Source organism: Camelina sativa, chromosome 14 (genome assembly GCF_000633955.1).
Source record: "Camelina sativa cultivar DH55 chromosome 14, Cs, whole genome shotgun sequence".
In the NCBI taxonomy this organism is placed as follows: Eukaryota; Viridiplantae; Streptophyta; class Magnoliopsida; order Brassicales; family Brassicaceae; genus Camelina; species Camelina sativa.
Genome location: NC_025698.1, coordinates 13,509,066 through 13,523,410, shown reverse-complemented (window position 1 = coordinate 13,523,410; position 14,345 = coordinate 13,509,066). Strand labels below are relative to the sequence as shown.

General features: G+C 35.2%; 5 protein-coding genes across 8 annotated transcripts in view; 2 read left to right on the top strand and 3 right to left on the bottom strand.

Moving 5' to 3' along the window:
* Positions 1–1,399, top strand: part of LOC104743556 (nuclear transport factor 2-like) — a 5,763-nt gene extending 4,364 nt beyond the window's left edge. Inside the window, exons 2-3 of the mRNA XM_019236186.1 lie at positions 4–276; positions 1,052–1,399. Of these exons, the coding sequence (XP_019091731.1) occupies positions 4–276; positions 1,052–1,123 (345 nt within the window). The 3' untranslated portion in view covers positions 1,124–1,399. The remainder of the gene's footprint in view (positions 1–3; positions 277–1,051) is intronic.
* LOC104741340 lies at positions 1,350–2,779 on the bottom strand. The gene is made up of 2 exons (XM_010462183.1): positions 2,486–2,779; positions 1,350–2,006 (listed from the first exon to the last, which is right to left on the bottom strand). The coding sequence occupies exons 1-2, from the start codon at positions 2,624–2,626 to the stop codon at positions 1,542–1,544; spliced, it is 606 nt and encodes a 201-aa protein (XP_010460485.1). The 5' UTR covers positions 2,627–2,779; the 3' UTR covers positions 1,350–1,541.
* On the bottom strand, positions 3,364–4,996 carry LOC104741339. The gene is made up of 2 exons (XM_010462182.2): positions 4,081–4,996; positions 3,364–3,693 (listed from the first exon to the last, which is right to left on the bottom strand). Exons 1-2 carry the CDS (start codon positions 4,511–4,513, stop codon positions 3,677–3,679), a joined length of 450 nt encoding a protein of 149 aa, XP_010460484.1. The 5' UTR covers positions 4,514–4,996; the 3' UTR covers positions 3,364–3,676.
* Positions 6,061–8,408, bottom strand: LOC104776775 (developmental protein SEPALLATA 3). 4 transcript variants are annotated; one of them, XM_010462178.1, is made up of 8 exons: positions 8,164–8,408; positions 7,345–7,432; positions 7,162–7,229; positions 6,967–7,066; positions 6,829–6,870; positions 6,712–6,753; positions 6,461–6,615; positions 6,061–6,335 (listed from the first exon to the last, which is right to left on the bottom strand). In XM_010462178.1, exons 1-8 carry the CDS (start codon positions 8,346–8,348, stop codon positions 6,245–6,247), a joined length of 771 nt encoding a protein of 256 aa, XP_010460480.1. In that variant the 5' UTR covers positions 8,349–8,408; the 3' UTR covers positions 6,061–6,244. The 4 variants fall into 4 exon arrangements, with proteins under 4 accessions (XP_010460480.1, XP_010460481.1, XP_010460482.1 ...); XM_010462179.1 differs by having other exon boundaries at positions 7,348–7,432; XM_010462180.1 differs by having other exon boundaries at positions 7,345–7,429.
* The window catches only part of LOC104741336, a 4,133-nt gene continuing 3,175 nt past the window's right edge, over positions 13,388–14,345 (top strand). Inside the window, exons 1-4 of the mRNA XM_019235859.1 lie at positions 13,388–13,452; positions 13,529–13,600; positions 14,021–14,094; positions 14,194–14,271. Of these exons, the coding sequence (XP_019091404.1) occupies positions 13,558–13,600; positions 14,021–14,094; positions 14,194–14,271 (195 nt within the window). The 5' untranslated portion in view covers positions 13,388–13,452; positions 13,529–13,557. The remainder of the gene's footprint in view (positions 13,453–13,528; positions 13,601–14,020; positions 14,095–14,193; positions 14,272–14,345) is intronic.

Here is a 14,345-nt window from a genome sequence, read left to right as displayed (position 1 = left end):
AAGGCTTTCGTTGAGCACTACTACTCGACCTTCGATGGGAATCGTCCAGGTTTGGTTTCTCTGTACCAAGAAGGATCCATGTTGACCTTCGAAGGCCAGAAGATCCAGGGCTCTCAGAACATCGTCGCTAAGCTCACCAGCCTCCCTTTCAATCAGTGTAAGCACAACATCACCACCGTCGATTGTCAGCCTTCTGGTCCCGCCGGCGGTATGCTCGTCTTTGTCTCCGGTAACCTTCAGCTCGCTGGCGAACAGCACGCTCTCAAGTTCAGCCAGGTTTCCCCCCCCTTCAATTTCTCTTTATCACTTGGATTTTTTTTTTATTGTTTCCCCCCTTGTTTCGCGATCATGTACGGTAGGGTCTTAGGGTTTTAAATTGTGCTTTTCTTTTGATTGATTTATATATATGCCTGTTAGTTAGGTCAATAAAAGCTTAAACGATCTGGAATTGTCTCGCAATTTTGTACCCTCTTTGATGCATTTAGTGATAGATCCGTGTGTAGGTTAAAGGTTTTGTGTACATGTTATCTTCAGTCATCTCTTTCTGGCATTTTAGATTTCCACTCTCCTTCTGCTTCGTGAATGTAGCATCGGAATAGTGTTTTTTCTCAACTATTTGTATATGTGATCTTGTAGTCTTTGATATACCGCATTAAGATTAAAATGTCTCAATTCTATATACGTAGTTCTGTGTTGCTTGTGGTGTGTGTATCATCTGCTGTAGACTTTGTTTTTGGATTTTTTGAACTTTGAAGGCTGTTTACTAGATTTGTTCTATAGGAAGCAAGATATTATGTTTGTATCATTGCCTCTTCTTAGTTCTTTAATTTTAAGGTACTACCCTGTGTGATTGTGTTTTTGTTATCATCTTTTGTTGGCCATCACACTAGTGGAATCTATGTATCGAGCTAAGTCGGATGAATTCATATCAACTTGAGCTCATATATGCATCTCTCATATTGCGAATCACGCATTGATTCTTGTATAAAAGTAGCATAGTTTGTTGTTTGGATTTTGCCTGGTTCCTGACATACTTGTCTTTTGTGCACAGATGTTCCATTTGATATCGAATCAGGGAACCTACTACGTGTTCAATGATATATTCAGGTTGAACTATGCCTGAGGGATCTGGTGCAAGGGGTATATTCACCATTATGACAAGTCAAAAAGAAGACTGATGGAAATTTGAGGTCTGAGTTGGTTTTAGATTTGGAACATGAAGCTTATTTTCTCGTGGTTTGCTGTCTGTTTTTTAATTTTAAATCAATGGAGCTCCTTTGTTACTTTGGTTGAGATTACTCTATTTGTTTTCGGGCATTGATCCATGATTTAGTAAGTACTTTTAAGGATAAAACAAATGTTTATTTTGAATATGGTTCCCTTTTGAAACCCTTTTTCATATGATCAAACTACTATGCTTTTCTTTTCCATCACGACGACCGTACAAAGTAGACTACCTATATTGAAAAGTAAGAAAATAGTGAGGGTGACCTTGTTCCCAGATAACAATTCTATTGTAGAATCACAAACGAAAGCTATTATTATTCGTCATCGTCATCGAAACCAAATTCTCGCAACAGCTCGGGCACTTGAACATGAGGTCCACTGTCTCTTCCATTCCCATGGTTGTTTTGATCCTTGGAAGTGGAAGTCCCCGTGAGTGGGTTCTTGAGTGGACGTATCTTACCTTTGAACATCCCATTAAGCATACCCCCGATGGATCTGACTGGGTGGCTAATCCTATCTTTCAACATGAAAATCATCGAGTACTCAGAGAGCTGCCAAGTCAATGTCAGGATGATCATAGCCGAGATCAGTATATGGGTAATTTTGTTCTGCCTCTGAACCTTCTTGATGTCTTTAGCTAATTCTTCTATACTCTCTTCCAAATGTCTCTTCCCCTCGTGTTTTCCTTTGGATGGTGAAGAAACTGGAGACTGTTCTTTTTCTTCCTCTTCTTCTTTGGCTGTCCCATGAGTTTTTCCCTTCATCCTCGGTGATTCCAACTAAGTTACAAACAAAAATTAGCATCAGCCCTGAAATGGGAATAGGTCATCAACTCATCCCAAAACAGGACATGGAACAGAAACTAACACCAGGATATACGTTCAGTGTTACACATTGCCAGGACCGGAGTTCAAATAAATAAGAATATGGGGGAGACGTACTAATAATTAAATCTTCATTTTACTGATCCAACCCTAACAAATTGGAGCTTGTGGTGATAGGCTTACAACAAAAGACAAACAAGTTGTATCTGTCTGATTCACGAGTAAGATATTCAGACCAATCATATTTCAATCAAAGCACTCACTCATCACACCGGAGCGAATTACACACGATTCGTTGGTATAATAAGAGTATATTCTCAAATAGTCATATGATTCAATCTTTATACCCAGAAAAGTTGATTGGGCACAAACATATCAGATAAATCAAGAAAGGAGAAAAAGAGATCTGTGGGAGGAAAGAAACGAAGAAGTACCTGAGAGATAAGCCGAGAGAGCAAAAGCTGATCGTCGTCGTCTTCGATAAATGAGTCACCAGAAGCTTCTCTCTTCCTCTTCTCATCAAGAAGCTTCTCGATGGCTTTGCTCAGAGTCTCCACATCGTCACTCGACTCCATTTCACAGACGAAAAAAACCCTTCTTCTCCTCTTAAACTCTCCGCCGCTCTCTCGCCTATCTCCAAAGACGATGTTTGTTTGTTGCTTACAGTTCTATTTTATTTTTAGGTAGAGAGAGTCTCTTTTGTTTTGGGACCCTTTTGTTTTGTATTGATGACAACGTAAGTCGGGACAGGACACGTGACATCTATTGACGGCACGGCACCTCCACTACCAAAGAAATAGATATATATTGAGATGCGCAATAGCGTAGGACATTTAAATACTTATTCAACATGTAATAATGTAGTGATGTCTCAGTTATTATTTAGTTCAGTAAAGATACTCAACTTTGCACCTCAGATTCGTTCTTTTTGGGATTCACACCCACGCACGCACGCACACACACAAAAAGAGTTTACAATAACAGAGAGTTAATAGAGAAAGAATGCAAAGACAATCTAGTACTCTTTCTGCTTCCAATAAACCTCTGCCAAAAAAAAGTAATCCATTCCTCAGTTCATCAATCAACTTTCAATTTGACATGGTAGAGAACCAAAACCAATCATCTAGCTGCAAGATCTATAAATGTTGGAAATCCTATATAAGATGAAGACTATGCAACAAAAAAGAAGTATCTTTCGAGGACAGATGCAGATATTGGTTGGATCATTGGATGAACAAGAAGATTTAAAGGAGATCACCAACAGATATGGGACTGTCTCATAAACAAGCAAAAAAAAAAAAAAAGGAGGCAGTAGAAATCCTAAAATCTTTGTATGCTTTAAGAAATAATGTTACATAAAAAGAACCCCATATCCATTAAGAACACACAAATATCAGAAGCCTTCTCTATCTCTAAAAGTAAAATAGAAAATTCTTTTTGATAAGTAAAATTATAAAACTCCAACCCAATATCCACATGATTTTCCCCCAACCTCCCAAAATACAAGATAAAGAACATATAGAAACTCTCTATTGGATATATAAGGTTATATAATCAATCCCCTTCTTCTTCTTTGTTTTTTTTTGTCCTGCCTCTCTCTGTTTCTTTTTGTTTGGTTTGTCACTTCACAACAGCTTCCATTCTGCCAATCATATGTCAAAATTAAACGTTATTGCAAGAAGAAGATGAATCTGCTAGGTTTAGTTTCACAAGGAGAAATCAAGCACACGAACGAAAAGAAAGGTGAAAATGTAGTAAGATGGGCACAATACAAAACACTATCATAATCCAAAAGATGAAACAAAGAACAAGATCATTTCAGTCAAAACAGAACATAACATATGTGTTCTTAAATTTTGAAAAACCGCAATTTGCCTTGTTGCTTTTCAAGAAAACCCTAATTCAAACCTCCATTTCTAACTAAAACCCAGTGGGAAACATATAAAGATGATCAAGAAACAAACTTTGGATGAAATTTAAACAGATCCGACACAAATTGTGATAAATTTAAGGCTAAAAAATTAATTACCAGAAATCTCCTTTCCGGAGGAGGGAGAAGGAGGCGTCAAGACGTAACAGAGAATGGACCTCCCAACCATGGAAATGGCGGAGACGATCCCAGCGACATAGAAAACCATGATAAGAGCGAGAACCCAAGGCAACAAAAGAAAGCCGATGAAGAAAGTAACAGATCCACAAAGCATAAGAGCCACAGATATACCAAGCAGCAAAGACGCGAACCCAGACGGTGATATATGGGTCAAGGAAGGAGACGACGACGAGAAACGATGATGCGAAGAGGTATGAGGAGGACGAGGACGAATTCTAGGAGACGGATCGGAGAACTGATCGTCGGGGAAAGAGATAGGCATAGGAGGTGAACGGAGAAGATTCAAAACAAGAGAAGATAGATCGTAAAAAACCCTAGATTGCTGCTGATCTCGCTCCCCCCTTCTCATCATCACAACCACAAGAACAAGAACAAGAATGGAAAAAAATCCCAACTTTTTTTTTTGTTTAATCTCCAAAAAAGGATCACAGAAAGAATTTGCTTGAGGAAGAAGATAACTAAAAAAAGAAGGGTGTTTTGCTAAAACCGAGGCGAGGAGATAAAAGAAAACAAAACAGCCGGCAGAATTGATTGGGTAGAAGGAAGAAGAAGAAGGTGTGCTGTTAATGGAGATTGCCTTACAAAACACGATAACTAAACAATCTCTCTTACACACACACAGAGATAAAAAAAAGGACTGAAATTTATGCAAAAGTTCTTCCTTGAATTTTGTGAAAAAAAAAAAAAAAATGCAAAGGCAGAAGCGTCGTGAATCGTGTGTTGTTGTTGTTGTTGTTTTGGATAACGGAAAAAGCAAAGGGACGAAGTAAAAAAACAAAAAGGAAGACGCGTTGTGGATACGCGATGGGATATGGCGAGTAAGTATAGGTGTCTCAGTAATGACGCGGCGTGAGAGAGTTGGGGTCTTTTCTCTTATCTTCTTTCTTTCTCTACACCATTCTTTCTTATCTGTAACTTACAAGTAATTAAATTTTGTTCCAATCATACCAGAGCTGTCGTTTTCTTGTTTTGCCCCTTTTCTTTTTCTGAATATTTAGTTTTTTTTTTTTTTTGGGGTTTGGTTATTTATTTGACTTTTTTTTGTATAAGTTTTGAATTTGATGTATTTTAATGAAATAATAAAAAAGGCTTTTAGGAAAAATGAAACTGTCTTGTATCTCTGGGGTTTTCAATTCAGGCTACTTGGATTTGTGATATGACTAATTAGAAATTATAGAGTGAAGATATTTATTAAGGTATATATAGATGATTGACATTTCAATAATTCATTATTTATCTTCACTAATCCTTTCTTTTTGCCAATTCCAAGTTGAAGATACTATTATGATCAAGTTACAAGATGATGAATCATTGAACAACATGCAAGTTAGACATCAAGTTATCATTCGAATTTATTGATTTGTACATCAAATTATTTTTGTGGATTGGATTGGTAATAATACTAATCATATCATTTGTGTCCAGAAAGTCAAACTTAAAATTATTTTGGATAGGACCCAGTCAATATATGAGCCAGGCCTACTCTTAGAAATTTTCTTCTTCTTTTTTCTAACTATATATATATTTTTTCTTCTTTATTTTCCTGATTTTGGTATAGTGAAATTTTGATGGTTTCATGAAGTATATAGGTCTTCTTACATAGGCCATATACAAAAGTACAAAGATGGCCCAAAATGATATTAGATGGGCCTACAGTGAGTTCATCGTTATCTGATAAACAAGATATTTTTTTTTTTTGAAAAAACAACTAGCTAGATAGTGTGAGTTTTTCTTGTTTCTGGTTAATGGTGGTTAATTATATATACAAAGCATCGCATAACATAAAATGGGAGTTGATGATCTAAAAGAATCTGGAGCAGGAGGAAGCATACTTCAAAACAAACTCAAAACAAAGAAAAAAATTTATGTGTGAGAGTTTAGGAGTAATGGGGGCAAAACTGATGACAAAATTATTGAATTATAGAAAGGGCTTATAATTAAACATTATTACACACACATGCACACAAGACCGAAAACATGATAGAGGTAATAAAATCAGAAGAAACATGATCATCTTAAAATGTCAAAAAAAAGAAAAAAAAAAAGAAAAAGAAGAAGAAAGCAATTAATTATTAAGAAAGATTCATATAGAGTTGGTATCATAAGGTAACCAACCCAACATGTAATTATTCACACTTGGTCCTGCTCCCATTCCATCTTGCTGCGCCTGATACCTACGATCCATAATCATTACGATATTAATTAATCTTGGTTTAATTAAGATCCATGCTACCTAGCTTATATAAATAATCAAAGCAGACCAAATTAAGAATTGGTTATAAAGTTAATGATCAATTACCCGATCTGAAGAATGGGTTCACATTCCAAAGGCTGGAAGAAAGCTTGAGAGTGCTGTTGTTGTTGTTGTTGTTGTTGATGATGACGACCATAGAGATCAACATGATCTTCTGGGTTAGGGTTCAGTTGGAGTGGCATTTGATACCCATCAGCTAACTGCCACATACACACAGTAGTACTTGCTTCGTTACTTGAAACCATTATTAACCAAATTAATTAATGACGAGTACGTGTATAATTATATTAAATTACCCTTAGTCTTAGAGTTTTATTTGTCTCAGTCAGCATGCGTTCCTGCGATTTTTTTTTTTGGTTATATATACTAGATTTGGAATTAATGAGGAGCTAATGTGAGTAATTAGTATTTACCTTACTCTGAAGATCGTTGAGCTGGTCGAGCATAAACTGTGTCTGCAGAATTAATTAAACCCAATTATATTTTAACATAGCATATCTTAATTACTAGTGTACAGATCATATGAGAAACTGATAAACAAGGTATAGTACCCGGAGAGCTCGGATCTGCTTCAAGGAAGAATCAAGCTGTCTCTCGAGTGACTCAAGCTCCTTTGAACTTAGAGGCCCAAGATCTTCTCCCAGTAGATTCCTATAATTTCAAGATTCAAAACTCATCAAGTTTGACTGTACATATATAGTAGCTAGCTAGCTTAAAGGAGTTGATTAATTATAATTAGTTGTTACCTTTGGGTTCTTTGTAAGGCGTCATAACGCTCCTTAAGCTTGAGATACTCTTGTTGACTACTTAGCTCCTGCAGTGTATCAAAACAACATTAATCATTGGATCTCGACCGAACAATTAAGTAAGTCGAAAATGAGTATGATTATAATTAAGATTAGAAGAGAAAGAAGAAAGAGAAGGGGTACAACTGCTAAGGCCTCTCTTGAAGGCACATTGGGCTCTGGTGCTCCATAGTTACATTTTTGGTACCTCTCAAGAGTCCGAAGCATGCTGCTACGACACAAAACAACAATTCAGTTCATTAGTTAACAACTTTAAGTCCCCAATAAGCTTATTTGGCTATAATCTCAAAATAAAGTTCAAAGATGAGTCACAAGTACATATATCCAATGGATAGCTTTGAGATATGAATTTGACATTGGCATCACTTGAAACCAAAATTGGAAAGACCTTAAGAACTTCTGACATTAAAAAAATTGTGTGATTTCATCGAATTGGACGACCACAAATCAAAAGAGAGAAACCCTATAATTAATTTAAATCATCACTAACCAGATAAATTAACCCTAATTTTCATATCAGATCGATGGTTGTTCTCACTTAGCTTCTCATATAAAATAATATTAAGTAGCCCCTATATATATAATTAATTTCTAAGGATAGACAAACAAATAAAACTTAGGGGATTCTGCAATAGAAGAATTAAAACTTTGATGTAAGGAAAAAAAAAATAGAAAGAAAACAGAAGTGGAAATCATCAGAAAACACAAAAACATGTAAAAAAGCAGTCTTTTTTTTTAATTTAATTTAAATGAAACAGATTTGGGTATCCCAAAAAAAAAATTCCTCTTTGCTTCTTTAAAAAGGATGATAGAACACGTACGACATAACACATCAGAAAGACCCATACACATACATAAAACACACATTTCTTTTTTTATTTGTTTATGTTGGTTATAACATATGTATGTAATAGATACAAAAGTAGATAGATATATATATACCTCGAACTACTGCAAAACTCGTACAGCTTTCCTCTATTTGAGAAGATGATGAGAGCAACCTCTGCATCACACAGAACGGAAAGCTCGTATGCTTTCTTCAAAAGACCATTCCTTCTCTTTGCAAACGTCACTTGCCTATTGATCTTGTTCTCTATCCTCTTCAATTCTACTCTCCCTCTTCCCATTCTCTCTCTCTTTTCTTTTCTTTCTCTCTACCCAAATATCTCTCTTTCTCTCTCTCTCTCTCTCTCTCTCTCTCTCTCTCTCTCTCTCTCTCTCTCTCTCTCTCTCTCTCTCTCTCTCTCTCTCTCTCTCTCTCTCTCTCNCTCTCTTTTTTGTTTTGTTTATATTTGTTCTCTATGTTATATTTCTTTTTAAAGTGTACATATAGATTTGTACAAATCTCACAACACTTCTCTCCAAGTACATTAACATGTCAGCTTCATGACTTGAAATATTCTCTTTCTATATACTCTCTCTCTCAGCCCTCAACTATATTTATATACCCTCCAATTATTGTGTACCAAAGGAACCCTCATAGGATTTATTCAAATATTGCAAATTGAAAAAAATGTTAATTACTCTATCCGTGCTTTAGTTCTTTTCAAACCTAGCAATTTGGTGCATTTTTATGTTTATACATTATTAGTAATGGAGACAATATTTTTTTTTGAATTCCACTATCGAGCTAGTGGTTTCTCATTTTCAAATCCATAGTTTAGAGTAATGTGATCCTCTGGCCCAGTAGTTTAAATTAAAGAAAGTTTAATGCTTTTTTTTTTTAACCTGGAGGATGATCATCGAATTATAAAAAACTGGAAATCCTACATAAACCCTAACATATGAAAACCATTATTATTATTATTATTATTATGGTTTTAATATGTTGAGAGAGACAGAGATATTTATAATTAAATCGTATGATTCATAAGAGTAGTGATGTTGAAAATGAGAGCTAAAAATGGACGGTGGAGATGCGGCTTTGGGTGATGAGTGATGGCAACCCTAAACAGAAAAGAGTAGGGCAATGAATGAGTTCGGACACGTGTCGACATCTGGATGGTAGGGTCTGATAAATCCACCTGATTTTTTTCTTCTACATTTTAAAAATTTTGGATTTTTTGTTTTTATTTATTTTGGTTGCTTTTATAAACGAGTTCAGGGAATCATGTGACCTAACCTTAACTAGGTGAAGCCTCGTACGAATTTCCCAACTTACGGAACTACCCCTTGTGATTGGTGAAAAATGTAAAGTAAAAACACCGTCTTTTGTGATTCATTCATGTTTTTTTATTCTTCTTTACTGCTAGATTCATAATATCTACATCTCTCTTACTGCTAGATCTGTTTTTTTTTTCCGATCGTTTTCCAATTTGTATATAGTTCTACATACTTTTTGTTTTCCAATTTGTATATATGGTCTTAATATAAATATATTAATGTTTATAGTATGATCCACTTTATAAAACAAACCATGTTGATAAAATCCAGTTTGGTGTGAGAGAGTTTGACGCGACTACACACACAGAAAAAAAAAAGTATATATAGAAGAAGAAAATAAACATAAATGGATAAAATAAACAGAGTTTTGAATATAAGTGATGGTTTATATTGGTTATCTTAGGGTTCGTCCGATGTTAGAGATCATGTCTGACCAAAACTCTTAGTATATGCTTTATGGTTGCAGACGTAATTGCTTTATTTTGACCGGTAAGTAGGTGATGGACACAAAGGTATGATTCAATTAGAAAAACTAAACATAGCATTATTATTCTGTTTGGTTATATTTAAACCATTTTAGTTTCTTTGATTTGCACACTGAATCTTTTGATTATCTCGCTTGATCGTTAAAGCATTTTCAGCAAGTCTGCAGGATCAGTTCTATTTATTTGTCTTTATATGTGGACTCGTTCGAGATTATAATATTTTTGATTTCCTTTAGTTTTCATTAGGTAAAAATAAAACGTATGGCTAATACTTATTAGTATAACTTACAGTCAAATATAGTTAGAAGGGTACGTATGAGAAGAAAAGGAAGGCAAGTACGAATTCACTTCTTTATCAGATCTGGTCGTATAGTTTCAATGTAAGATGATGACAATTGGTAGAGTTTGATGTGCATTAAACCAAAAGAGAAACTAAAGTACATTCAACTATTTATTTATTGATGTCATACCAATGAAGTTAAAACATATATCTTCTATATTTTCCTCCTCTTTTTGTACTCTTTCCTTCGTTTTTTGATACCCCAAAATTTTCAAATCTTCCCCCATTGATAACATATGTGGTGAATTACAAGGTATGAGACCAACAGAGATATATACTATTTTTAGTTTTTAAAACTTTCAATTGTCAAACATTTCAAGAAAATAAAAACATTCTTTAAGTCTCTTTTAAGACTTTTATCCAAAACGAAAACAAAAAATGTAACATATAATGAAATAATTGAAAAGAATCAAATAAAAAGTGAGATAGTTTTTGTTTATACAATTTTATCATTCATTTTATCGCTACGTAAGGAGTAATTTTTTTTAGCAACATAGAATTCTCCTATATTGACATCTACTTTATGCAATAGAGTTTTTTTTTTTTGTCAACATATGCAATATAGTTTTATACATTTTAATTCTTGCTATATTTTCATTGTTCGGAACACATAAATTTTTCATGCTACCATATTATTTATCTATCTTACATTATATATTGACAATGAATCATAGGCATAAATATCTTTTACTTAGCTTTAGTCCTCTCCATTGCTAGATACACCGAATTAACTCGGAAAATGTCACAAGTTGAAGTAAAGCATACTAAATTTTAGTGATAAGACGAGATCTTGAAGGTATATGAATTGTAAAAGTAGCTACGGCCGAATAAATATCTCCTTCTAAAGCATAAGAAAAAAAGAAGCACTTGGAAATACTCTTTTGGCTTTGGGATCATATGCCCTGGAGCACACACAGGTCCCACTAGGGGCTAGATCGATGAGAGATCCAACGGTCATAGAGAAGTCCCAAAATAAAAAATGCTATTACACGTAGGAAAGAAAGAAGAATCTCGATGTGAGCTAGAGAGACGACGACGACGGTGATCGATGGGGGACCATATCAACTTGCAATGTTGCACTACAAACTAGAACAAATAAATGCCACGTGAAATCCTACACGACAGCTAAGTTGCGAAGTACTGGTGATGTGGTCCATCGACGTGAGATGGGAATCGGACGGCTTTGAGCCGATGTCGTGAAGGGTCGAAGAAGGAGTAAGAACCGTTGGATTAATCTGCTAAATATAGACGGACAGGGTCCATGTCAAGACGTAATGGGAAGGGGACCTCGTTTCCCAAAATAGAAAGATGGTGTTATCGTCAAACAAGTCACGTCTGGGGTTTATTGAGTGGGGTTAAGTTTTTGGACCAGTCTCTCTACTTTTTTTTCACCCTTCCTCTACGATATACAGTAAGTTACTGTTGTCATAGACTCATAGTCATTATGCATTAAAAGGTTTTCACTTTTCAGCGTGCAAGAAAAATACTGGTTCATATACGTTTATATATACAAAGGACCCTTATAATGTCTAACCTAAACTAATAATGAAATGTTATTTACAAATTAACGCATATATATATATATATATCTATTATTTGAACTAGTGTATTTCTTATATACACACACCAACAGATTTCATATACATATATAATGATGTAACTAAGCACAAAAACTATATAACATATATTGTCATTTATGTAGGGGAGTCGAGATAGTGAGAATAAATAACTTAACTGATCGAATGATTATAATAAGTTTGCTCTTTTTATTAAATGGTATTCGTTGATTCTAAAACGGATACATAACTTCGAATAGACTGGAGACCTTTCAAAAAAAAAAAAATGAAACAAAAGAGAGGCGACGAAACAATTTTATACCATATTAATTTTAGATGCCTTATCCAAGATAAGGATAAGTCACTAGAAGAGAAGAGTCATCCGAACTAGCTTTGGATGAGTGTCAAAGCTGGTTAATTTCGGTTTCAGATTTCGGAAGGAAGAAGCTTTGTTTTTGACATGTTTGATCCACTATTTTAAAGATTTGAGTTAGTAAGAGAGTAATCCTGTTGCTCCTCAATTTCAGTATTTCACGCCAAAGTTCGTATATTGACGAATGCTAAACTAGGCCTTAATTAAGTAGGTTGGGGCCGAGATAACCAATTACAATGTACAATCATCCTTTTGAGAAGAAATTTTGCATATATAGATTTATTTAGATACATGTAGGCTGTTAGAAAAGAGATTGAAACAGGTTACCTAATGGTATAACGGTACGTATAGTAAGAAAACGAATATGCTAATAATGGGCCGCAAAACACTACTCATAAGTCTTATAAAAAAAAACTATTAAATTGCCATATACACTAGTAGTCTAGCACTGAAGCTTTAATAGAAGTGGTCTTTGTATTTTCATTTTTACATGTCGGGTCTTTAAAAACCGCCCATGTCTCATAACAATGTTATAACATGAAATGGAACCATATATACTTAACTTAGGAACTAGGAAGTAACTATATGTAATTAATAGTTTACAATTATAAAGTTTCGTGTGAATGAAGAAACAAAAGATCTAAAAGTCTCGGTTTGCAATACTCCACAGTTTAATCTCACATCCTCTATACATGTAAACTCACACCACAGTCCTCAAAAACTCGAGTTTTTTTTTTCTACCTCATTTTATTGTCTTCACGATTTTTGTCCCTACTTATCTTCTTAATTACAAAACTGTAATTAATGTCTCCTAGCTAGAGTCTCCAATTACATCTCTTGATTAATTGCATAAACTTCATCTTGCATGTCTTAACTATGGGCGCTAGCTAGAGACATACACACATGCATTCGAAGAGGATTTCATTTTTATCTCTCCTTTGCTATATCTTTTGTGTTTCCTTTATTTGGTAGCTTCACTTTTTTTTTTTGGTTCTCAAGTGTCTCGGTGAATGGATCACTCTAAATTTGGAGAACTTGGGCATTTTTATTCATCCACAACATACCACCAAGTGATCTTGCAGGCCTTTTTTTTTTTTTCTCTCTGTTTTTATTTAAAAAAAATGGACCAATTAACATGATCGGATCGGGTATCACATTAAACCGAATCTGACCGGAAATTTCGGTTTGGTATGAGTAGCTCTGTTTTGTGCCTCGATCTCAAGGGAACAACAATATATATAGTCGCACGTCGTCGTCTCTATCCCTCTCTGTCTCACTTCATTGGCGTCCCAAGAGCTGCCTCTGTATCAGCCGGTACGTTCCCACAGCTCTCTTCTACCAATCCTCCTCTCTTAGATCTTCTCTCACGCCGCTTCGTTTCCCACCTTAGTTCTTCGCCGTATAAGCTCGTATCTAGCCATGGCTCTTCCGCTCGGGAAGCTCACCCTCCTCATCGGTGCAGGTCTGTGCTTTTATATCAGTGACTAATTTGGTCGCTTGTCGAATTCTCCTCTAGTTTGTTTTGATGGGTAATCGCAATTTTAGAGGATGAAAAGTTAGGGTTTTTCTTAAACCCTTTGGTTTCTGTACATAACATCAGTGTCCTTTGACTGGCTCAAAGTTTAAGGCTTTTCATCTTTCAGTGTGGTTTCATCCGTGGCGTATTTAATTCTAATTTTAGCTTTTGTCTGAATACATCTTTCAATTGCCTTTGATGTAAATTTCTTATTAGGGGAGGAGAAGCTTTTGTTTTAGTTTCTATGTTAATGGCACTTGCAATGATTGTGAACTTGCTGAATCGATTGATTTAGTGTACGTGCTTTATGTTCATTTAAGTACTGCATTTTAAAGTGTTGTGATTATTTTGCAAATTTTGCTTTAGGTCTTGTTGGGTCAGCTTTTGCTAAAGAAGGGAGCGCACTAGATGTCTCGAGTTTAGTCTCGGGTGCTGTTAAGGTATTCAAATTTTTCTATGTTGTGCAAAAGCTTGGCGACTCCCACATGTGTATGATACGGTTTGGCAAAATTAGGCAGTGGTTTTGTTTCTGTTGACAGATGGTATTTAGGCAACTGAAACAAGAAGAACCTACCAAACCAGCTACCAATCCCCACAATGATGTACTTGCGGCCCAGGTTAGTTTGACATTAATCTATTAACTAAGATAAGCTGTCGGATAGAGCGAGATAAGATATAGACGTACTGAGGA

What these genes read in the sequence shown, in the direction of transcription:
- LOC104741340 (XM_010462183.1), bottom strand. Translation starts at nt 2,626, where the DNA reads ATGGAGTCGAGTGACGATGTGGAGACTCTGAGCAAAGCCATCGAGAAG. An exon ending in TCTCTCGGCTTATCTCTCAG is followed by an intron (nt 2,007 to 2,485) that starts GTACTTCTTCGT and finishes TTTGTAACTTAG; the next exon opens with TTGGAATCACCGAGGATGAA.
- LOC104741339 (XM_010462182.2), bottom strand. Translation starts at nt 4,513, where the DNA reads ATGATGAGAAGGGGGGAGCGAGATCAGCAGCAATCTAGGGTTTTTTAC.
- LOC104776775 (XM_010462178.1), bottom strand. Translation starts at nt 8,348, where the DNA reads ATGGGAAGAGGGAGAGTAGAATTGAAGAGGATAGAGAACAAGATCAAT. An exon ending in GCCTTACAAAGAACCCAAAG is followed by an intron (nt 7,067 to 7,161) that starts GTAACAACTAAT and finishes TTGAAATTATAG; the next exon opens with GAATCTACTGGGAGAAGATC. An exon ending in TCAACGATCTTCAGAGTAAG is followed by an intron (nt 6,754 to 6,828) that starts GTAAATACTAAT and finishes AAAAAATCGCAG; the next exon opens with GAACGCATGCTGACTGAGAC.